Here is a 25,576-nt window from a genome sequence, read left to right as displayed (position 1 = left end):
AGTCACCAATCCACCTACCAACATGTGTATTTGGACTGTGGGAGGAAACCGGAGCACCGGGAGTAAACCCACGCAGACACGGGGAGAACACACCAACTCCTCACAGACAGTCACCCGGAGCAGGAATCAAACCCACAACCTCCAGGCCCCTGGAGCTGTGTGACACTACCTGCTGCGCCACTGTGCCGCCCTAGACTCTTGTGTATTCTTTTTGTTGATGTAGGAAAATCCAGATTCAGTTACAAACATAAAGCAGAATTCACCCTCTAGATCTGCAAACTGAATACTCAATGAGCCCATGTTGAAACTGGCAGAGCAATAAGTGCATATGAAATTATTAGATTTGCATAAGTGATGAATATTTTTTCAACTATTTTAGACTAACTGCATGCTTTTGTAAATAATAAGCCTCAGCTTGAACCAGGAGATGGCAAGAATAAGAAAAATAAACAACACAAACATTTTGTGCATGGAAAAAATTGGATCTGAGAGATTTGCACAGCATGTGAAGATGTGTGAGCAAACATGAAAAAGCTGAAAGACCCATTTCATGGGTTTAATGACAAATTTGAATGTGAATGTGTCCCCAGTATTGTATTTACATAATTTTATTGCTCGTGTTGCATCGTGTGGACGCGGACCGCTGAGAAACTTTCACTTTTGCCAACATAAAGCTGAAACTGTGAATGAGCAGATTGTATTGGGGTAGGCTTGATGTTATTTCTTTCCACACCTGTATTCCAGAAAGCAAAGCATTTGCAAACTGTGATTGGCTTGTTGTGTTTCGTGTTCAGTGCCTGGATTGGTTGGTGAAGACCTACCTCCTAAAATGGGATTGGCTAGTAAACTACCGCTGGCTTAATCGTAGCACGTGGTGGGCGTGGCTTAACTGAAAGCGGGTGGGGAAATAACACAAGTCTCTCTCTCTCTCTCTCCTTCCTTTCCATTGCAGATGCACAACGTTCCCCTGGAGATGGTGCCAAAGCGACCATAGCATGTGGAGCACTTTCTAAAACTTACCACAGAAAATGAGTTTTGAAAACGGTACGATGTATTTCCAACTTGCATTCTTTGATTTTTCGATGGGTTATTTCCGAGCAATGATAATGATATACTGGCGTGGGTTAGGCCTATGTTAGGGTGGTAAACAAGGGTAAAATGAATAGTGCTGTTGGAATTGTTGGAGAAAGAGGCATTTGTCAGAGATTTTAGAGCAGGGCTTCATGTTACTGAGTGAATTTATTGTGAATTCCCACTCGGAACGTTAGGATATAGGGTCTCTCTCTCTGTGTATATATATAAAATTATATATATATATATATATATATTGTGTCCAATCTCTTCTTACCACAAGCTGCCATTGAGTTCCTTTTGATGTGTCTTGGAAACAAAGATAATTGCAGGCTTTGAAAATAAGGAAAGGGAGACGTGGCTTTATGGTGTGTGTTTTCTTTTTTCCCCTTCCCTCTCTCTTGTAGGGGGAATAAAAAAAACTAAAAATAAAAATAAAAGCATCGGTTTCTGGCTCCACAAAAAGAATAATTTCGAACTTCCTACCGCAAGAAGCTGAAGGACGTAAATAGTTCTGACATGTGGATGTAATTTCAAAGAAGCAGGAGGTGGAGAGAGAGCACAGACAGGAGTTTAGAGAGAGAGAGAGTGAGAGCATGGAAAGCACACAAGAAGAATAAGCAGAGGGACAGAGCACGAGTGAGGAGAGAAGTGAAAAGAGCGAAAGTGCACATTGATCCACGCGTAAACGCAAAAGTCGAGAGCCCACTCTCCAGATCTCGAACACGTCGCCGTTTGCTGTCACGAGGAAGACAGATGGAGGGGCGTTTCTATAAGAGCTGAGCTTTTTAATCAGACTTTCATCCGTCTCAGTCATCCATCTATCCATCCATCTTTCTGCGTAAAGTTTGGAAGCTCTGAGGAATGGGCTCTCCGTTTGTGGACAACATTGTGGGTTTCCTCCTCGTCAGCTCAGTTCTCAGTATAATCTGCAATCTGGTGAGTTTTAACTTTGTACATTTAAGTTATTTCCTGGAGACAGCTTGTTTTTTGCTTGTTGCTGAGCTTGGAGCTGGATCATGGTCACTAGGTTCTTTCGTGTCCCGTTCTACTTACCGGTTGTATTCTCTGGTTTTGGGTATATATAGCTTTTGAATGTACGTTTTTATTGATGTAGCTTTATACGTGAACTATGCACGAAATGAGGAACGCATTGCCTGTTGTGGTCAATATATAATTTCCTTATTTTTTTTTTCTTGTCTCAATTGTTTTGTCATTGATTTTCCCATTCTTTGTATAAAAGCTGGAGCTTGCTACTGGAACTGGGTTCATTACCATGATCCCTAAACTGGTTTGTCTCTGGTGGCTCTTGTGATAATCACGATTCACCAAGCTATTTAAAATACAGGGATGTAGCTATATTAATTTAGGATGCACTTGTTTGTTGCTGCACGATTACACAGGAACCAAACACAGAAGCACTAGTACACAGTTAGTCTCCCATTTAGTGATTTTATCTTGTGTTGTCTGAAGTTACATGCAAGATCTCCGTCTTTGGAAACTTGCTCATGATTACATATACAAAAGTATTAAAACATTTAGTCAAGTGGTCCACCGTTTAGTTCATTAAGAGAAAGTTAGTTTGCTTCTGATATTCAGAGCATTTTGGGTTATCTTAAGCCATTACTACTGCATGTGATTTGTGCATAAAAATAATTGGAGATTAGACTATGAGCTGCAACGTTTGTTGAGATTCATTAGTAATTTTATTATTATTCATTCAAGCCTATATTATCCTCTACTGTAGATTCATTTTCAGTGTGGGATGCTGTATGCTTAATGTATGAAACATTCCCAAACTCATTAAAGTAATTCTGCCTTTTAAGTCTGACATAATTGTGATAATAGATGTAGTTTTTATTTAATGCACGTATCTTAACATTTTTGTGCGTATAATATATTAATATATATTATTTTAATATTTTTTTGCCTTTCTTTGTTTAATTTATTTAGTTCACAAATTAAACAGTTAAACAGTACCCTCCATTACTGTAGCTATATATTAGATTTAGGTGCTCTTGTTTGTTCCTATAGTTAATGTGAGAACCAGACACTGAATCGTTGGTCCAGATGCCATGTCTCATTTAGTAAATTTGGCTTCTCTTTAACTGTGTTGCTTCAGCTTTATGTTTACATTTACATCCTGTCTCTTGCTGCATCATTATGTGTGAAGCAATCATAATATATAATTGTCATATGATCAAGAGTGGTACAAATTTCTAGGTGTTAACACCAAACTTAAGATTTAATCTCTTTTGTGCATAAAGAAGTTTCAACTTAGACAACAAGCTGACTTTTTCTGTTGTGGGTCCATTTAATAATCAGCTTTCACCAATTATATATCATGAACTACTCTCTACATTTGATTTATTGTCCAATACCTGAGCTATTACATTACATTTGATTTGCTCCTATCTGTTGCTGTGACACAAAAGTTTTAAATGACTTTGTATGGAGTGTGTGTGTGTGTGAGTACACACAAACGGGTGTGCGAAATTTAGCACAGATATATTATATTATATAATATAATATATTCTGATATTTTACCTTGCTATAATACATTTTAATTTATTGCCCTTCAAAAAATCTCAAAACGGGAAAAGAATTCACTTTTTGAGTTTCTTGGAAATAATTTCACACAAAGTACAAATAATTATTTTTCATATCTGCACAAAAATAGATGGAGCAATTTTGATGATTTGCTTGCTTTGTGAGGCATTATTTAATAGACACATTTCATTGGTTATCCTACTATTCACTACTGTAGATGGAATATGTTAGGATGCTCCTCACTCTTTCTGTGAATATTAAATTATTGGTGTATCGGATCCTAAAGTTCATAATACATTTATAGCTATAGAGTAATATTTTTAACCACATTCATGTCATTTTTTTGTTTTTTAAAACCAAGATACAGCTGGGTCAATCTATTTAATGATTTAATATTACCACCACCTGTCTTATTCATTTCACCTATCAAAGGCACAAAAGACACATTCATATTTAGTCACAGATTCCAAATGACACTAAATGTCTGCAAATTAGCAGAACATCATAGAGTTCACAATCTCAACAGAAGTTATAGTTCATTGTCAGGTAGGATGAAGTACAGTTGCTGAGAAATATCATATACACCAATAATATTACGATCACCTCTTAATTTCTGCACTCACTCTTTATTGTTTCAGCACCATTAATCATACAGGAGCACTTTGTAGTTATACAATTACATAATGTAGCTCATCTCTTGCACGGCATACTTTGTCCAATTTTAAGCTGTTTTTTAAATGTCAGGGCCCCCACGGGACCACCACACAGAAGGTATAATTTGTGTGGTGGATTATTCTGATGTTCTCAGTGTTACTGCTGGGCTGAGAATTAGTGATGTGTCGGTCGCGAACGAACCGGTTCAAAGAGCCAGCTCTTGTAAGTGAATGATGAGAGCCGGTCCCCGTCTAAGACCGAACCATTTTTGTCTAAGGCTTGTCATTCAACCAATCAGAGAACAACAAGCAAGCTCCAACCCTCCAACCCTCCAAGCTGAGACAGTTGGTTTTCCTGAATGACAATCTGCCTTCCAAAAATAGTTGAAAAAAATGTTAAATCAGTTAAATGTTTGTTGACAGTTGTGGTTGTTTTAATCAATACCGTTGCACGCTGCTGTTTTGCACTTTGCAGAGTATTTGTTTATTTTATTACCCAGAAATGGATGATTATTTAATTTAATAAGCTATTTTGTAATACCTACCTTCTGGGTTCCATTGGCTATATTTCAGAGTTTACAAGTGATTTTTTTATTAAGGCGTTTAAATAAAAATCCAGTTATTTATACAATTCAATGTGTGAGTGCAATCAGTGAGTTATTACAAGACAGCCATAAAAACAGTTGGCCATTGCAACACTATTTATTATTTTTAATACTGAACAATAATGTTTTGTCCATAAAGTCATGTAAAATGTAGGTAATATTGTTCTGTACCAGTGGAAATAAGGGGTAAAAGAAAGAGCCATTTAGGAGCCGAAAGAGCCGAAATTCCCATCACTACTGAGAATAGTCCTGCTGCAAAAAATATCCTGCCAACAGCATCCTGTGAACAGCATCCAGTTGATCACTGTAGAAGGATTAGAGGAAGACCAACACAAAAAGTGCAGCAACGGATGAGCTACTGTCTGTGACTTTACATCTATAAAATGGACCAACAAGGTAGGTGTCTATGGACACAGGTTTTAAAGGAGCAATCTGTAATAATGACACCACGTGTTTAAAATGAGAACTACAATCTCTCTCCTACCAAGATGGGAAACTCGACCAGGTTGCCAGTTTGAGGGGGGGCGCCTCTCCTCACAACATCACTACGCAGTGGGAGGGTGCTCTGCGCTGCCTCGCACACGGACTTTAGCGGCCACAAGTATTGATCAATACAAATACCAGCGTTGGTATCGATATTATCGATATTTGGATCGATCCGCCCACCTCTACCTTACACATTTCTTTATATAAAACACAGAAACTGGTGTTAATTCTTTTAATCTATATATATTTTTTCAGAAATAACTGGCTATTACCTGCTCAGGGGAAAATAAGCTAACTCTGGATCTGTCTTGCTGCTTCAAAGCTGCCTCTATCTTTCAAACACATGATCAATATTGTCTCTCGTTTTACACCATTTTTGGTCATGGAGATTTTTAGAAGGGCACTAAGGTATTTTGGGTCTATTTAAAATGATGTGGAACAGCATTAACATTAACGTTAGAGATGCTGTGTCCCAAACAACGCACTATGGAACTGTACATACTACGTACACTACAGAAAGCACTGCTAAAGGTGGTAGCTATATAAGTATTTTCATACTATTCAGAGCAGCAGTGTGCAGTTTGGGACATGGCCAAACTAACGTCAACTTGCTGCATGTTTAGAGCGCTTTCTCACAACCTGAACACAGCTAATAGTAACATTAACTAACTCTCAGATCCTCCTCTGTTTCACTAAAAGTTATATACAAGCCGCTTTCACAACTGTAATTATCCGTCTGTTATCTTTTGTGCTCTCGTTACTGACCTCAAGCCCAGAGCTGGTAAAAGCTAACTTTATAAACCAGACTCTGACGGTGAATAGGAGGCCAGTGAAGATAATTATTTGAGCAGCTTTATATTTCAACAGGCGCCTTAATGAAGGCTTAAAGAATATGGAATTAGATTTGTGCCAAAAAGAATCGCACATAAATTTATCTCAAACGTAAAACTTATAACTTGCAAACAAAATATCCAGCTCTGACCTTTGTGCTCCATGACTTTTGTGCGTGAGCTTTGAGTTCTGCGCATGCGCCCTGAGTTTTGTGCGCCAGCTGCACAAGTTCTGCGAGTTTTGTGTGCCTGATCCCTGAGATTTGCGAGCAATTTTGGCACAAAGCTCTCGCGTGGGCAAGAAAATCTGTAAATGTAGAACAACAAAGTTCTCCCATATGTTCAATGGAGCTCACTGAATAGACAGTAAATGTGTTATTTAATTGTGTGATGGATTCATTTTCTGTGACAGGGTGTTTTGTTTTTTATATTTAAATGTACTTAATTTTGGTAATTGAGTTTTCATTCCATGTTAATGCTTCAGCAGTTGCAGGGTGGCTACATTACTACAGCACTATATAAAGTGAAAGAGAATATTTACTCTTTACTCTGCTCTCAACACTCAGGTACAATGCTGACAGTCTCACTAGTCTGACTAATTCATAATGTGAATTTTTACTGTGTATACACATACATATATTACACATCTTTTATCTAAATACAGAATGTCCATATATGCAGATGGAGGGCGAAATCTGGTCTCGAAGCAGGTGAGCAGGAGACTCAGACAGAGGGCAGTAATTTACTCAGAAAAGAGTGGAGATAGAGCATTAGGAGAGTGAATAAGTGTATTGATAGTGTTTAGCTAGCAACTCCAGCAGATATAACTATAACAGCCTAAGTAAAAAGAGAGAAGGTAACACAGACACAAGAGCACCCTGAAACATTGGCATCCCTCAACTCCACCATTATACAGCCTGAATGGTTCCATGTCAGTGGTGGAACATCAGCACCAACATCCCAGTTTACCACAATTTCTCATGTCAGTGAACCCCTAGCTTTACATTCTCTACATAATAGGTAAAGTTAGTTACCAAAAGCTACATTAAACAAAACAAAACAAAATATTTTAATCAATGGAAATTTAACTGGAAGCCAGGGCAGGGTTTGTAGAACAGGGATTATATGATCAAGTATGGTATGGACTCTTGTTGGAGCATCCTGAACTAGCTAAACATACTGAAAATCCTTTTTTGCATCATGTAGGACTAGGGCGTTTCTTAATCTAGCAATATTTTGAAGATGAAAAAAAAACTGTACTAGTAAGTATGTATTTGTCAAATGCTAGATCTGAATTGAGTGTGAGACCAAGATTTTTGGGTGGTGACCCAGGAGATACAGAGAAAACAGCTATATTTAAGTCTGATATTTTACATCTTTTGGCTTTCAGATCCTGAAGGAAAACATGTGTTTGGTCAGAGTTCAGAAGAAGGAAGCGATATCCGCATTTCTATGTTTTTACACAGCCAGTAAACGTTTATCACCTGATTGGGCTGAAATATACAGGTGGTAATCGTCACATGAAACGAACACCATGTTTACTTATGATTGTGCTCAGTTATAGCATTTATATTGTGAATTTTTTTTTTTTCATTCATTATCTGTAACCGCTTATCCAATTCAGGGTCACGGGGGTCCAGAGCCTACCTGGAATCATTGGGCGCAAGGCGGGAATACACCCTGGACGGGTCGCCAGTCCTTCACAGGGCAACACAGACACACACACATTCACTCACACCTACGGACACTTTTTGAGTCGCCAATCCACCTACCAACGTGTGTTTTTGGACTGTGGGAGGAAACCGGAGCACCCGGAGGAAACCCACGCGGACACGGGGAGAACACACCAACTCCTCACAGACATTCACCCGGAGCGGGAATCGAACCCACAACCTCCAGGTCCCTGGAGCGGTGTGACTGCGACACTACCTGCTGCCAGACTGCTTGGATGTCACCTTGTTTACCTTTATGAACTGTAACATTCAGATCAGTCAGATTTAATCTAGGATGTTTCTGTAATTAAAATCATGCTTTAGAATCTTTCTAGGAGAATAGTGTGGTCTGTGGTATAAGATGCAACTCATAGGTTGAGTAGCATCAAAGATAAACAGCCTTGTTGAGAATAAAGGAAAAAAAGATAATTTGTTATTGTAACAAATGCTGTCTCTGTGCAATAATGGGACCTGAATACAGATACCTATTTTCCTAAGATCTTAGATATAAATGACAGGTTTGAAATAGGTCTAAAATTTGACAGTTGACTAGGTGCATGATTTGGTTTCTTGATTAAAAGCGTGAGCATATAATACACAGCACACAGTAGGTACAATTATTATTTTGAATTTGAATTAATATTTCTTAGACTTGGTGCTACCAGGGCACGTTATTTTTGTGTTATGTGACCCCAGAGGTTTTCTCATTGCTACACATGGCCAGACGCCTTATCAAATACCCATTCATATATTCACTTTTACTTTCATTTATACACTCTCTTGTTCATTCACCCTTATTCTTTCTCACACTCTAGCATTTGCTTATAGTTCAAGATCAAGTGACTTTATTGTCATTTCAGCTATATGAAAGTACACAGTGAAATGCAAAATAAATATTTCTCGAGGACCATGGTGCAACACAGAGTCAATAATCCAATATAGAGTCCAAAATATAAATTACACAGCACAGTGCAATAAATAAAATAGACCTATAATAAATACAAAACTGATGAAAACACAAATATACATACAAATATGTACAGGGATGGAAAACAAAAACAGCACAGAGAATCTATAAATGTGAGGTTGTGCATCAATCACAGCAACAGACATTGTTAAGAAATTGTCTGAAATGTCAGATAAATACAGTAATTGTGTGTGAGGTATAGTGGTTATATGTATTGATTGGAAATGTCAGTTTAATGTGTGTGTGTGTGAATTAAGGATTCTGATGGCTTGTGAAAAGAAACTGTTGCACAATCTAACGTTAATCCAGACGCTGTGGACAGCAGGAGAGTGAAGAATTCATGTGAGAGGTGTGTGGGGTCATCCACAATGCTGGTGGCTTTGTGGAAGCAGCTTATGGTGTAAACTTGTGTGATGGTGGGGAATCAGTCCCCCGATGATCTTCTCAGCTCTCTTCACTGTTCTGTACGTTCACCTATATCCTACATTTTTATTTTGGGCACATTTGTCCCACAAGTTTTGTCAATTTTTAAAGATTTTGGAATTTGGGAATGTATTTAATATAGGCCAATCCTAATGCAGTGCATTGCAAAGGCTTGAATTTTCTCCACAAGGTCTCAGAGCATAATTAAGAAATAGGACTTGAGGCATGACACAAATTTTAAACTAGGCACTGCCAAGAGTTAAAAATTCTTTGACACTTAATACCTTATTCTAACACTCAATATACAGGGTAGGCCATTTATATGGATACACCTTAATAAAATGGGAATGGTTGGTGATATTAACTTCCTGTTTGTGGCACATTAGTATATGGGAGGGGGAAAACTTTTCAAGATGGGTGGTGACCATGGCAGCCATTTTGAAGTTGGCCATTTTGGATCCAACTTTAGTTTTTTCAATGGGAAGAGGGTCATGTAACACATCAAACTTATTGGGAATTTCACAAGAAAAACAATGGTGTGCTTGGTTCTAACATAACTCTATTCTATTATGAGTCATTTACAAGTTTCTGAACACTTATAAAATGTGTTCAAAGTGCTGCCCATTGTGTTGGATTGTCAATGCAACCCTCTTCTCCCACTCTTCACACACTGATAGCAACACTGCAAGAGAAATGCTAGCACAGGCTTCCAGTATCCATAGTTTCAGGTGCTGCACATCTTCACAACATAGACAATTGATAAAGAAATACCCCACTATCTTTGTACCCCATATAATCACACCATACCACCACCTGAAACTATGGATACTGGAAGCCTGTGCTAGCATTTCTCCTGCGGAGTTGCTATCAGTGTGTGAAGAGTGAACTTTAGTAGGAGCGGGCATGTCATGGCTGGGCAGGACAGACAAAGGAGGAGGACGTACACGCAAGGAATTTTATTAACAATGACATAATCAAAATAAACACGGGTAATACAGAAAGAATGAAGACAAGACTAAACTAAACCAAACTGAATTAAACAAGGACAGACAGGAAACAACCATAAACCCTGGTAGATACATGTAAACACAGAGACACAGAAACACATATCTACACACACACAACACGAGGCAAGGGACACCTGGAACAGATAACGAGGGGGCAGGATTACAAAGGAGACACTGATGAGGAGGAGGAACTAAGGTGGGACTAGGGTGGAGACAACAACTACAACAAAGAGCCATGTGCTACATGAGCATATGGTGGGAACAGACACAGGACAGGGCAAGAGCAAGATTTAATATATTTGTCTCGTGTAAGCCTCTACTTTAAAAAGCATGGACATGGATAAATATGTTGCTCTATTCTTAGTCAAAAGGTGTGTAACAATGACTTATTTTTGCCATTTCACATAGTTGTCTTGGTCCATAAATGGCTGCGCACAAATTTGGGGGTGGACCTATGTAGCGTAGACATGAGGGCTGATTTTATTTTGCTGACTACCTTTAATAAAAATATATACAAAAAGTGTGAATGCACTCAATATAATTACAAAACAAATTGTTCTGCGAAAACCTTATGGCATGATTTAAATGTCATGTTTATTTTCTGTTTAACTCAAAATACATCATACACTCAAACATCATCATACACTAAATCATACACTAAAACATATTCATTTTAGTTCACTGGAGCAGATCTTGTTTTCATTTTGAAAATCACCACAATCTGAACAGGGCTATTCAAATGTCTGGTCTAGAACGGCATATATAAAGCATATCACAACTGTATTATTCAACATTATAACTGTATCTTAATTGGAGCCTTTTCACTGTCTATTTATTTATTTTTATTCTGATGATAAACATTTTAATTTTTTTGTTCTAGTCAACTGAGTTTTTTTTTCATAATGACTCTATCCTCACATTCTAATCTCCCATCATGCATTGTTATTTGGGAAACACTTATTTTTAGTTCTAGTGAGTCATAGTGTTCCCTCATTTATTTAGGGAAAGGAAAAAGGTACTTTTCAGGACTCCCAATGCAACAAATTCTACCCGCATGACTAAGCTGATGACTTGAAAATGCAGTGCATGCATCTTTATGTCCACAACACTGGAGGCTGTGTGAGACGAACACCATGAATACTTTGACAATAGCCCAGACAGACACTTAGTGCATGTCATGAGATTGCAGCTGCCAAAATACTAGGGATTATTCATTCATTCATTCATTATCTGTAAGCGCTTATCCAGTTCAGGGTCGCGGTGGATCCATAGCCTACCCGGACTCACTGGGCGCAAGGCAGGAAGGAACACACCACAGTTATGATGTTTATCACCGAGTTTGGGTTAAAAGAGACAGGAAAACAGACAAAATACTCAGAAGACCCTTCACTCGACTTTATGCTCACAGGTAAGAGGCTTAACCTCTAAATATGTAAGTTGAACCTCACTTTGTTGGAAAATCATCTGCTGTGGTGTGCTAAATCACAAGTGACAATCAGTTGGTGAGCTATTCTTCAAAAAAATTGCAGAGCCTGTCTAAATTCACTTATTTCAGCTAACAAATGTGGACAAATAATGCACCTGAAAATCTTCAGGAAAAATATCCTAATTTCATAAATGATTAAAAAGTGTAATTAAAAAGTAAGGTGAAGTAAACTTATTGATAAATTGATAAACATGCCTCTGTCCCCGCTGTTTTGAGTGTTTTGCAGGCATCTCTAAATTGGCACATTTTCAAAATGCAATCAATTAAGTCAGTATAAATATTGGAAATATTTTCGTTTCTCTGTAATTTCTTCAGTTAAGTGAACTTCCGAGAGTATGAAGACAACATTTATTGTGTTTTTTTCTTGTTTTCTTTAAGTTTAGTTTAATAAATTAAGCTAAACTTAAACACCATTCATTTCTCTTGGCCAGCAAAGTAATTCACAGAATGACATCTGGTGCATCTGGCTGCAGCAAAAAAAAAAAAAAAAAAAAAAAAAAAAAAATACATGCAAATTTCACAGTGAGAACCAGAGATATCAAGAAAGAAAAAAGCATTTGCAGTAAAATGTTGGGTTTTGATATCCTGCAGCAGTTAGCAGCAACTGTTTTGTAAATTTGTGTTTTCAATATGCTGAATACGCTGTTATAAATAACTTTTAAATAATATACTTGGAAAGAGAGACTGGCCCTTATGAATTTTGATATGATCCCTTTGGAAAAAAGTTTGGACACCCCTGATATATATAAATATATAAATATATAAAATAACACTTTTAATGCATTGTCAAATTCATTATTCCTTAAATGAAAAACTTTTTTTCATATCAATTAACCTAAACTTTTACATTAATAATCTTCTTTAGCTTAGTTTCTTGGATTAAAAAAACATTCAGTCTCTGAATCACTGTGACATGGCTGAATTGATTCATGAATCAGCTGGACTCCTGGTCACACTTCTGGCTCAAGAATAGAAATTAAACTGAGGGTAGGGTCAATGCTTCTATTGTTGGACCACTCAGGAGCTTCAGTACCATCATTTTCTATACAGAAGTACCTTTGTGTATGCTGTTATTATGGCAGTAAGCTTGCTAGTGATGGTCATGTAGAAAAATACAAAAAAAGCGGCAGAAAGGTTTCAGGACTTGCTACCATAAAGGATCTATACATTAAAAAACATATTTCCTATTTCAATAAAACAGTTTGAACAGTGTTAAAAAAGTATTGTTTCAGTGTGTCAAAATATATTGCACACGTTGCAATATGTTCTGTCCATATTTAGAGACAAGGGAGATGGCAGCAGTTGATCATGCAGTGTTGGGATATGATGAAATGGGTGTGGTTCTGCTTCATCTGACATGACTTCATTCATTCGTTGAAGCACATTAGCATACAGCAGATGAGACATTATCCATCACATACATTAGAATGACAAAAGGGTTTTAAATCAATTTCCATTCACTGTGGACCTCCAGTATTACTCTGTGTGAGGGTTAAATAATGCAATATTTTTGCCTGTGACATTTGGCAAACATCACTGGTTTGTAATATGACACCAAAATATTATGTATAATGTATACGTTACTTGTTAATTTGCTATATATCTTAGACTTGTGAATTAATTAGATAATTTTCCACTGATGTATAGATTTGGTCTTACTTTTTATTAAATATGATGGTGATACAGAATCCAAAAGGTTAGTCCACATAATTTCCATACAATTATTTGGATGACTGAATATTCGGGTTACATTCAGATTTTACTTGACTGCATGAACTGACCGATTTAGGTCCAGGGTGCACTGTTATTGGATTGCAATAATCAAACAACAATGTCTTAGGACATCACAATCAATGTGATACACATTATGGGATAAAGCTCTTAGAGACATCTGGTTCCTGTCCCCACCATTGGTCATTTCTAAAATTCTTTTAGCAATTTTAAAACATAATTTTTTTAATGTGAAGAAATTTCTACTTTACCCATGCCTGGTCCCTAACCACACTCACACATTTACTCTCTTACACACACACACATGTAGACACCTTTGAGTAGCCATCTGATCTACCAACATATGTTTTTGGGCCATGGGAGGAATCCGGATCACCTAGAGGAAACCCAAGAACAAACCTAAAATCTCACAGACAGTCACCCAGAGTGGGGCTTTAACCCACAACTCCTTGAGCTGTGTGACAGAAACACTACCTGCATCACATCCGTGCTGCAAGGCTGCACTGTTGATGAAGTAAAAATGCCTTACGTGTAATTACCTAAAATGAATTCATCAATATGAATTTAAAAAAAATAAACCCAGATATGTGATATTTATTATTATTTTTATTAGAGCAGACATTGAATTGCAACTGTCATTGTGGTTGTATCATCATTGTAATTGTCACAATGATGAAAAATATACTGCAATATAATGTTGTAATATAATATAATAATATATATATATATATATATATATATATATATATATATATACTTAATAAAATACATTTTTCAGTTTTTAAAAAAGAGTGTAAAATTAATGTGAATGGAGGTTCTGCTAGATTGCAAATTTATTAAATACTACAGAGAATGTTAGAACAGTGTTTGCTGGAGTTGTGTGTGACTTTGTTGAGTGTTGAGTGTTCTGTGTGAAGTTTTGTGAGCTCATTTCAGTGTATGAGCTTCACGTTTTCAAATGTATGCTGTTGAAGATTGAGGTTATACAGATTTTTGCTCACCCAGTTCTCTGTGTTGATGTTATCTACTTTTTTTTCTTTTGATTGTCTCGGCTCTGATTTTAGTGATTAGTTTTTTCTTTCCTTTATTACTTTAGAGCTGAAATAAACAACCAGAAAGCTGTCAATTGCATTGTCTCCTTCATGTTTTAATTTATTCCATAACCAAAAATTATTTAAATATATATAATAAAGTAAAAATATATGTAGAAAACTAGACTACTTACACATATGCAAGGCCTAGAACCTTGCATTACTTCTCAGAAAAAAATCTACATGGGTGTTTGTCCACCCTTCCAATATAAAAATACAATGTGTATGCCCTGACTGCTTTTTCGGAAAATATACTTATGCAGAAGCTAAAAGAAATCTTACTTTGGGATATGTCTTAATGGCGGGGTGGCACGGTGGCACAGCAGGTAGTGTTCAGGGACCTGGAGGTTGTGGGTTCAAGTCCTGCTCCTGGTGACTGTCTGTGAGGAGTGTGGTGTGTTCTCCCTGTGTCTGTGTGGGTTTCCTCAAGGTGACTGTGAGGAGTGTGGTGTGCTCTCCCTGTGTCTGTGTGGGTTTCCTCCGGGTGACTGTCTGTGAGGAGTTTGGTGTGTTCTCCCTGTGTCTGCGTGGGTTTCCTCCAGGTGACTGTCTATGAAGAGTTTGCTGTGTTCTCCCTGTGTCTGCATGGGTTTCCTCTGGGTGACTGTCTGTGAGGAGTGTGGTGTGTTCTCCTTGTGTCTGCGTTTCCTTCAGGTGCTCCGATTTCCTCCCACAGTCCAAAAACACACATTGGTAGGTGGATTGGCGACTCAAAAGTGTCCATACGTATGTTTGTGAATGTATGTGTCCCCCTGTGAAGGACTGGCGCCCCCTCCAGTGTTTGTTCCTGCCTTTTGCACAATAATTCCTGGTAGGCTCCGGACCCACAGCAACCCTGAACTGGAGAAGCGGTTACAGACAATGAATAAATGTGAACTTACCGTTTTAAAGATTTTTGACATCAATGCTACCTGTTCTCTTATGATTGTTTGCCCTCAAAATCAGTCTTTGCTGTAATGTGGAACAGTGTTAAACTGAGATTTAATCCCAAAGTGTTAAACTGTAATGTAGTCCCAATTTGTACATATATGTATCTAAACTTCTGTTAACAGAATGGATGGTCATACACTTCTGTTGGCTGAATGAACTGGTCTACCTGTAACATTATTTGAGAGGAAAACCCTTACTATTCATTGTAAGATAATGTAACACATATATTTATTAGAGGTGTTATATGCATCATGCTTTGATTGTGTCTGTTTGCAAATGTTTGTTTGTGTTATGTCTCTTCTTTGAGTCCATGGTGAAGAGTTTCATGGTCCTTTCAAAATAGAATAGTTCATATTCTTCTAAACCATCCACTCTGAAAGTGTAAACAGGTTGTTAGACTCTGTCATATTAAACATAAATTCTGTTCCATTAGTTGCTGTGATTAGTCCTGTATTTCCACTGGGGTGGATTTTTTCACTTTGAGAATGTATACAGGTGCCATTTCTTTAGACATAGTATATTATATTGCTTTCTTCTAACCGACATACAGACAATGAATGAATATGTTATACATGTTTATAGATAATATTGTCATTCAGTGATTCATGTTCAAACATAAACATGGTGTTTTTATTTTAAATGTTCTATTTATTTGCTAAATTATACATATTGAGAAAAATATAAAATACACAATGTGCCATACTTTTTCCACAAGACACATTTCATTTAGTTTTCCCTGAAGAACAGAAAAATGACACGTTTGAATTTTGACCAAAACATGACTTGAAATGTGAAAAATGTCTTTTTCATCTTGTTTCTCATCTTGTGTAAAAAATGGTCAGAGTATACACGAGTATACACAGAGTGAGCTGTGGTCGGAATCATCCTCCTCCTGCAGTTACCATGACAGCCCTGACCTGCCACTAGAACTTTTGCTGATTGGTCCTTTCATTTATATCTGTTTCTGGCTCCAAATGCTTGTGATTGCAATCAGTCTTTTTTTTTTTTTTTCAATTTCATGCTGGGTGCTGTGACCTTGCAAACACTTTACAGGACAAGTAGGCCCTAGCTTTTTTAGCAATGGACTAATTCCAATTATTATGACATTCTTCTAATTAGCCTATTGTGGCACTGAGCCCAATGCTGAAGAACTCTTTGAATGCATTCATTTGAACTAGAGAACTACATACATGCTGTGAGGGGTTTATGCAAAGATAATTTTAGAATGTTAGAATTCAATACAGTATTTGCTTTTTGAGAATGTTCATATTTATTCAAAGAGGTCATAAATTAAAAAAAATGAATTCAATTCAAGATCATATACATTTCCTTTAATTGTAAGATAAGCAATACTGATCTTTACTGATTTCCAATCAAACAGCCTTTAATACCAAGCATCAGACTGCCCTCAAACAGCACTGAAAACAAGAGAAAATCAATCTTGCCACAAATGTAAACATTATTTGCAAGTTTTTCTGACCACATTTCTTTGCAAATCAAAGAAGCTGCTGGTGTTATGAGAGCATGTCTAACATACTTATCACTGAATGAGTTTGAAATGACTTGGATTGGAATGGAAGAAGAAAATGTTTCTAACACTTGAAAGTGTCCTTGCAAATAAAAATAATAAAAAATCCTATTTTGTTTAGTTGTTGAATCTTTGTTAGGATGAATAACCTGGTGATCCTGATGATTCTCTTCCACCTCCAGCTCATCCACAGCTAGTGCACATGGTCACACATGATCTATAGAGTCCCATAGTTGTTTTTTAATTTCTTCATAATTCATGTTTCAGATAACACATAAGCAAGTTGCATTAAGTTAACAGCTCCAAAGGGTTTGGCATGAGGCGTTATAATTGTTAACATGCTTCCATTACTTGATCAGCCACAATAACCTTGTAGTTCAAATGCAAAAAGTAAAGAAATAAACTTCAGAGGCTAAACATACGACATAAAGCAACAGATATGCTAGTGATGCTAATTTGTTGGCTATAAGACTCATTTACTTGTAAATTAATCTCATAACTCCAGTGGGATTAAATGGCAACACCAAACATGTATTGACTGAGTACATTTTAAGTTAAGAGCGGAAACTGCACATTTTTCCCTGAGTATCAGGTTAAGGCCCAGTAGAGAATTTTGTAGCTGCTTTCGTTCTCCTCACTAACTGAACTGCTTTAATAGTGGAGGGCAGAGTTAGTGTAGCAGTGTTTGACTCAGGAAGGCACTGTTTACTTGACTTCTCTTGACCTCTGGAAGGTTTTTTTCTCTCTTCACCTTTTTCCACTGGAAGAAGGTGTGTGTGTGTGTGTGGTTGTGTGTGTGTGTGTAACTCAATGCCACTTTTACATCTTTGGCTAAACAGGCAGTGAAGGGGTGATATTTCAGAGCGGGGCATATTTTCTGTCAGGCCATTTGGGTACGTCACAAATGTGATGGCACATGTGTAGAAGTAGTCATGCATTTTATTTATACATTACTTCTCTGTGTATTTATTTACTCACTGGCTAATTTGTGTATTTATTTGCCTTCCAACATTGAATGCTGAAGAGGTTTTTAGGGTACATTTAATCTCTGTGTAAGTCATATATATATGGCAGTTGCAGTGGGTCTGTAGCCTACCTGGAATCACTGGGCACAAGGCAGGGACACACCTAGCACAGGAAACCAATTCATTACAGGACATCACTCACACCAATAGTCACATTTGAATATCTAGTCCACCTAACAAAATATGTTTTTGGCCTGTGTGAAGAAACCAGAGCATTTCCACATGGATACTGGGAGGGCACACCACACAGACAGTGACCCGACAGACTTTGACCTCACAACCCCAGATCCCTGGAATCTAGGAACTGTGTGAACCATCATGTCAACTCTTAACAAAAATTTGATTTGTTAATTTTATGAGATTTAAATTGTATTTCATAATAAAACAAAATGATTCTAAAATAATAATTTCTAAAAAACAATATATTCCAAATTTAATGTTTTTTCATTTAAAAAAAGTACAAACTACAAGTCCCTACGCAACAGATTTCACTTTATTTCACTTTTACTAAAGTTAGGGTGCAGGTATACTTAACTATGTGTTTGCCTACACATCATGGCTGCCTTGTGTATCCTGTGTCAGTTTGGTGCATTGGTTGTGCACGTCTTCAGAAAATAAGCGTTACACCTATGCAAGATGCAGTATGCGTAAATGGCATGGGCAGTGCAAGCGCTCAACAGATTCACAATGGGGGAAAGCTTTAAAAGGCATTGTCAGAGGCAAGTCTGCAATTACCCATGCCTTTCTCTGGTCTGCTCTCTAGTGGAAACTTACATTTACAAACGTAGGATATGGGCAAGTATATGAACAGTTCCGTTCATGACCCAGATGGTTGTCTACGCAAACGCATGGCCAAACAGCAAGTATATCTCGACCCTTAGAGTAATACATGATTTCTTATAGCTCATTCCTCTTCATTATCAGACAGATAAAAGAAAACTATAAGACCAACATGCATAGTTAGAACAAAGCAGAGTATGGTTCAGAAAGTCTATTGAATATTACCATTTTATTACTTTCATTCTGTTATGGCCCACATTTGGCCTTGAATAATGATGAATGATGTTGGGGTGTCTGTCTGCTTCAAGTCAGCCACTGTTGCACTCTATATGGCCCAGATGTCAGGTGTGTTGTGGACTAAATATGGGCCAAATCAACATTTGGCCCATGTCTGTCTAAAACAACATGCACTGTAACCAAAGTAAAGCCTGGCTCAAGACTGTTGGCCAGTATCCAGCTCACACAATACTTGCCAGTGCTGTAACTGAGCCATAATTTGCCAAAAGTGGCACATATCAACTAATCATAAATCTGATTCAGGATTGATGACTTTGTTCTGAGTTATTTCATAGTCTTACTTTGAATTCACATACGTTTACAGCTGCTCATAACATTAGCTTAACTTCTTTAAGTCAACCATCACTCACACTGCTTATACTGTAATTGTTCTTTTTCTCTGTAAAGCTGCTTTGTGACAATATCATGTTGTAAAAAGCGCTATATAAATAAAACTGACTTGACATAAGAAAATCATGATTGACTCCCTGTTCCCTAGTGAATATACTAATATATTGATTTCTCCAACCAGAGTATATTATGTGTAATATAACGTCTGGTATACTTTATATTTAGTCATAATTTGCTTAAATTGAAATTTAAAATGAACTGTTTTTCTGTAGAAGACATTTATTTATGACCCAAGTGATGCACAATTACAGAACGGAAAAAAATTTGAGATTCTAGTTCGGATTCCCATTGACTAAAATGCTGTCTACAAGTGTATATTCAGCTTCTTTGCTGGAACTCTACAGTGAAAACCTGAGCAACTGAAGTCAGTATTTCCCTTTCTTTGTGCAGTCGTAAAATCTTTACTTATTTAAATCCTTTTTGAATGGAAATGCTGACACTTGAAACCTGTAGATAGAAACTAGGCTATCTAGATAGGCTTTGTTTATTTTTTAGCTAATGTTGCATGTAATAAATATGGATATGTAATTTTGGAGACCAGTATCATGTACATCCTGTTGGTTTAATGTGAGAATAACAAGCCTATAACTCTGAAGATTCTTAGATTCTCAGTGTGTAGACTTTTGTTGTTGCCTGAATAATTAACATAAGACAAATCATCCAAACACTAGGGAAACAAATGACATTATAACCAATTGGTGCTCAAATATTTGAATTATTTGAGCCTGCCTTGGTTTTTACATAATTTACCACAAGCTGTGTTGCTAAAGTGTAAAAGAAGGTTCTTCCTTGAATAGAAAGGAAGTTTTGTGGAGGGATGTGTGTGTGTGTGTGTTTGTTTTGGGCCGCTTGCCCAGTGCTCTGTCGGAATCTTGGTTGCTGATTTAGGTGAGGAGGGTGTTAGCACTAGCGTTAGCCACTGTGACGTCATAGCCAAACACTGGAACTTATTTATTCTCAAATTTCCCCCCACAACCCCCTTCCTGGGTACCTCCACATTTATGCATAAAGAGTTAGAGCAGTTAAACTGCTCACGCTGTCTGCCAAAGTACTGCCTGTTAATCAATGATAGGCATTTACTCATATATGTTATTCAAATGTCTGCAGTGTGTGAAAGAAAACTGTACTAAAACATCTGTATTTTTGTACATGAAAAATAAAATTCCTCATGCAAACTAGCAGAAAAAAGGTTAAATGACAGAAAAGTTTAAAAAAAAACAAGTTTAAAACAGTTTCAAACCTTTGCCTTTATAACAGCTTTATTTGCATTTTATGAGACTTAATTTCAGGTTTTCAAAGAATTATGCTAAATACCCAGCTAGCAGGGGACATTCCCACAATTGTGGGACTAAAGGCTTTAGTTAAATTTTCAACAAATATTTTAATGATGTTTGTAATTTTGAATAATTGTTTCAACTTGTCTTCAATGTTCACGTTTATCTCAATGTCTAATCTTTCCAGCTCTTTTTCAGGGAATATTTTGGCCTAGTCTCCAGTTTTAAAAAATGTCACTTCCATTGACTGTGTATGTCCAGGCCATTCTTCATCCTTACCAGATCCTGAGTCAAATTCTATAAAGAGATCTCCTGATTCTTTGTTTGTTACATTGTCTTCTTCAAAGCATTTGACTCTTTACTGTTTACATTGTCTGTAGACTTTCACAAAGTGGTTCAATGTGTCATACCTTCTTTGTCGAAATCTCTGCATTGACATGGCTTCTAGTCACTTCCACAGCACAAGCAGCAACAATTCTCTGTACACTCTGCATGTCTTTGATGAAATTGTCAGTTTGCATTACAGAGGATTTCCATTGACTACTGTGCATGATCTTAAGTCTCTTTTGTGTTGCCTCTTGCACACTGACATTCATTCTGACAAATATGAATTGATTTTTCATAGTGTAAAATCCAACTCTCCAAGAAACATCTCTCTCAGTCCAATGTAATTCACACTCATCACTATTCAGTCACAAATGAGAGAGTTTGTAATATCTGCAAAGTCACACAATTTACTTTTTAGCGTCAAGTCCATAATGAGCTCCTTCACAGAATCGGTCTCTGCCTGTGCCCTACTGTTACAAATGTATCCATGTTATGCTTCGTATTTTCTGGAAGTACACGAATTCCCATTCACTTCCATTTCCACTTTTTCTCTGGCACCGGCATACTGTTACAGAGATCCAGAGCTTTGCCTTCTGTTGTTGTGAACTGTGGTCTGAATTTGCTTCAGTGATCCTCAACTTTCCTTAATTAAGTTGGTGGCATTAAATGCTTCTCCATTGCTCCAGCATGTAATTTATGATGCTAGACCAGAACCAGGAACTAAGCAGCTTTTCACAATTATTTGCTCATCTGCCCATGAGTCTAAAATGAGATCGAGAACTCCTGCTACCATGCTATGATTTGTGCTTGTGTGTAAAACAAATAACAAAAACTGAACTGTGTTCTCCCCGTGTCTGCGTGGGTTTTCTCCGAGTGCTCCAGTTTCCTCCCATGGTCCAAAAACACACGTTGGTAGGTGGATTGGCCACTGAAAAGTGTCTGTAGGTGTCAGTGTGTGAGTGAATGGGTGAGTGTGTGTGTTGCCCAGTGAAGGACTGGCGCCCCTCCAGGGTGTATTCCCGCCTTGCACCCAATGACCCACCGCGACCTTGAACTGGATAAGCGGCTACAGAAAATTAATGAATGAATTAATATTTAATAAAAACTCTCAGTTTTCAACTGAAAGAAACATTTATAACAGTTAATATGTATCCACCTAGATGAATAGTGCCCATGGAGCTGCTCTTTGTATCTTGATTTATTAAACATTCATTCATTCATTCACTGAGTGTAACCACTTATCCAGTTCAGGGTCGAAGTGGATCCAGAACCTACCTGGAATCACTGGGCGCAAGGCGGGAACACACCCTGGGTGGCAGTCCTTCACAGGGTGACACACATTCACACCTAGGGACACTCGTGTGTCACCAATCCACCTACCAATGTGTTTTTGGACCGTGGGAGGAAACTGGAGCTCAAAACACATGGACACAGGGAGAACACAGAGAACTCTTCACAGGCAGTGACCCAGAGCAGAGCTACCTGCTGCGCCACCCTGCAGCCTGATTTATTAAACGTAACAAGTAAATTCAGGGCTTCATTCTTGTCCCCAGCTTCATTCTTGTCCCCAACTTTTCAAAGGGAACGTTTTTCCCTGTCCATATATAACAAAATAAATTAAATTTGAGAAAAGTGGGGCAGGATTTTGTCATAGTTTTGTAGGTTATTTATTAATTCATCCAGTTCAGTGGCCTTTTTACACACAAGATCACCCTTTGAAATCTTAACAAATGAAAGATCTACCAGCTTAAATGCCAGGCTTAGGCTACTTAAAACAAAGCTGTGTACATCCCCATCGCCTCCAATGACATACAATTAAACTGTTTACTTACTTCATTAATGTACAGCTGAGTGTTGGCTGTGGTACTTAGTGCCTGAGGAAACAGGTGTTCTGTTATGTTGTGCTACTGATAACTGTCCTACACATGCCCTGCACATGCTCCACAAGTTTTAATGTTTTCATCATGGGATGTGTGTTTTCCTCTAGTGCATTATACAATTTTAGCTTACTGTTATTTGTTTCAGCATTCCAAAACTGTATATGCTGAAACAAATGTTAAAAAAATTAAAAATGTATAAACAATGTATTATCAATATAGTTACCTTTAATTACCTTACCTTTACCCTCATAAGGGAATTTATGCTGTGCATCTTATTTATACTCCTTTTTGCCTATCTAAATGCCCTACCTTTTATTTAGGTTGCTGTACACCAGGGTTTAGTGTGACTATCTCTTGTGCTGTAATTTGTAATCCGCACGAAATATTTGTGTAATATCTCCTGTCTTGAAATGTTGCACAAAACGTTTAACGTTGCACAAATAAATAACCTATTATACTGTATCCACAGAACTGTTTCCCATTAACATACTGACTTACTCTTTGAACTCTTGGCAACTTATCCTAACATAAATCCTACAGCAGGGTAGTATATATATATATATATATATATATATATATATATATATATATATATATCCATGATATTTTTTCTCATGTGTGAGGACATTTCTGAGGAAGACATGCAAAATGCATGAATTAATTTAAAAAAAATAGACGAACACATAAATATATCCCGAATGTGGTATAATATTAAAATGATTTTTGTAAGAGATGCTGTGTTTTTTAAATTTCTGGCCTCATTGTGTGTATACGCACAAGATGTTTCCATGTGAGGTTGCGCTGAAGCTCTGCAGGCCTATCTAGCCAAAGCAAGGCTGTAATTAGGGGCCTGAATGGCGCGCTAAACTAGCATGAGATTTTTTTAGCTTTTCCAAAGGACAGCCAGTCTTGTGGTTTGTGGTTTTTTGTCATGAAATGCAAATTGCACAGTTGAGGGTGAGTGGCACTGAGCCATATAGTCTTTACACAGGCCAGGGTGCTGCTAGGCTTAAAAAAATTGGTGTAACATGTTGGAAGTAGCTAAACCTTATCCCCCCCTATTTTTTCTTTTCTAGATTGTGGACACCTTCAAAACACATTTTTTCTTGAACTATAATTTTAGAGGACTGTATGATACATTTTTGGAGAAGCTGCTTGAATCATGGCCAAAAACAATGAAGAAAGTTTTGTCCTTGGGCAAATGACCAAAACGCATAAAAATATGGGCCCCAATTTCCATCATGCACTACCTCTACAATGAGATGAACAAATTATAAAGTTATATATATATATATATATATATATATATATATATATATATATATATATACGCACACACACACATCCAAATTATCTGTCTTTACCTTAATGGTACCAGGATTCTACAACTCAAATATCACTTTCTTTGATATCTAAATCTAATATGTTGATGGAGGAAAATCAGAAAAATTGCAACCTAGATTATAGATTATAACATTCTAGCATATTAAAAAGTTAATGGAAATCCCAAATATTCTCAAATGTCAGTAAGGCATTAAAGCCTTTAGAAATACAGTTCCTATCAACAATTCCAAGTAAGGTTTTTTAAAGCATTTTCCATCAGTCCACTCTCACTAAATTGTGTTCACACTTTTTGTGCTATTTAATTATGCAGAAATTGGACAATGGAGAATTGATAAATGTTGGTGATGGTGAACAAATGCTATGGCTCCATATATTTGACACTTTTTTCATGTTTCTCAAAGACACCTGTAGATTTATATCTATCACTTTCCTCTATATATAAAGCGTATGATTTATGATAAAATACAATGCTTTCCCGTGCAGAGCATTTAGCCTGTAAAGCCTCTAAAGCCATCATGTTCTTGTCAAAGCCAAATGTTGTTCATCAGTGGGATGCTGAACTTCTTTAAAATTACTACAGGATGTATAAATTTCCCTAAATATGTGGTGGTTTAAAAGTAGTTTAAAAGTCAAAGTGGCACAGTGTGTATTTTGCATATCATAGACTACAGTTTAACCACTGGCTACCCCTCACTCTCACCCAAGGCACAGGTGTCCAAACCAAGGCTAGTCTTTACTATATAAATTTATACCAAACAATCACTGGATTAGGAATACCTACCTTGTAGCTACACTCGTTGTCCAGTTTATCAGTTCCATTGACCATACAGGGGCATTTTTTGAAGTTCTACAATTGCAGACTGTAATCCATTTGTTTCTTTGCATATTTCTCCTATCCCTATTCCACCCTGCTCTTCAATGGTCAGGACCACCACAGAGCAGGTATGATTTTTGTGGGGAATTATTCTCAGGTGGTGATGTATTAGTGTGTGTTGTTTTGGTATGAGTTTATCAGGTAGAACAGGGCTGCTAGAATTTTTAAAGCACTCAGTGTCATTACAGGACTGAGAATAGTCCACCAACCAATAATATCCAGCCAAAAGGATCTTGTGAGCAGCGTCCTGTGTCCACTGATGAAGTATTAGATGACGATTAACACAAACTGTGCAAGAACAGTCGAGCTACTCTC

General features: G+C 37.2%; 1 protein-coding gene across 1 annotated transcript in view; it reads left to right on the top strand.

The window, feature by feature from the left end:
* Positions 1-952: 952 nt before the first annotated feature.
* The window catches only part of pth1r (parathyroid hormone 1 receptor), a 115,022-nt gene continuing 90,398 nt past the window's right edge, over positions 953-25,576 (top strand). The window contains exons 1-2 of the mRNA XM_066680919.1: positions 953-1,044; positions 1,479-2,010. Of these exons, the coding sequence (XP_066537016.1) occupies positions 1,936-2,010 (75 nt within the window). The 5' untranslated portion in view covers positions 953-1,044; positions 1,479-1,935. The remainder of the gene's footprint in view (positions 1,045-1,478; positions 2,011-25,576) is intronic.

The sequence above is a fragment of the Hoplias malabaricus genome, chromosome 9 (genome assembly GCF_029633855.1).
Source record: "Hoplias malabaricus isolate fHopMal1 chromosome 9, fHopMal1.hap1, whole genome shotgun sequence".
Lineage (NCBI taxonomy): Eukaryota > Metazoa > Chordata > Actinopteri > Characiformes > Erythrinidae > Hoplias > Hoplias malabaricus.
The sequence above is the reverse complement of the archived record's forward strand: the minus strand, read 5'-3'. Positions and strand labels throughout refer to the sequence as shown.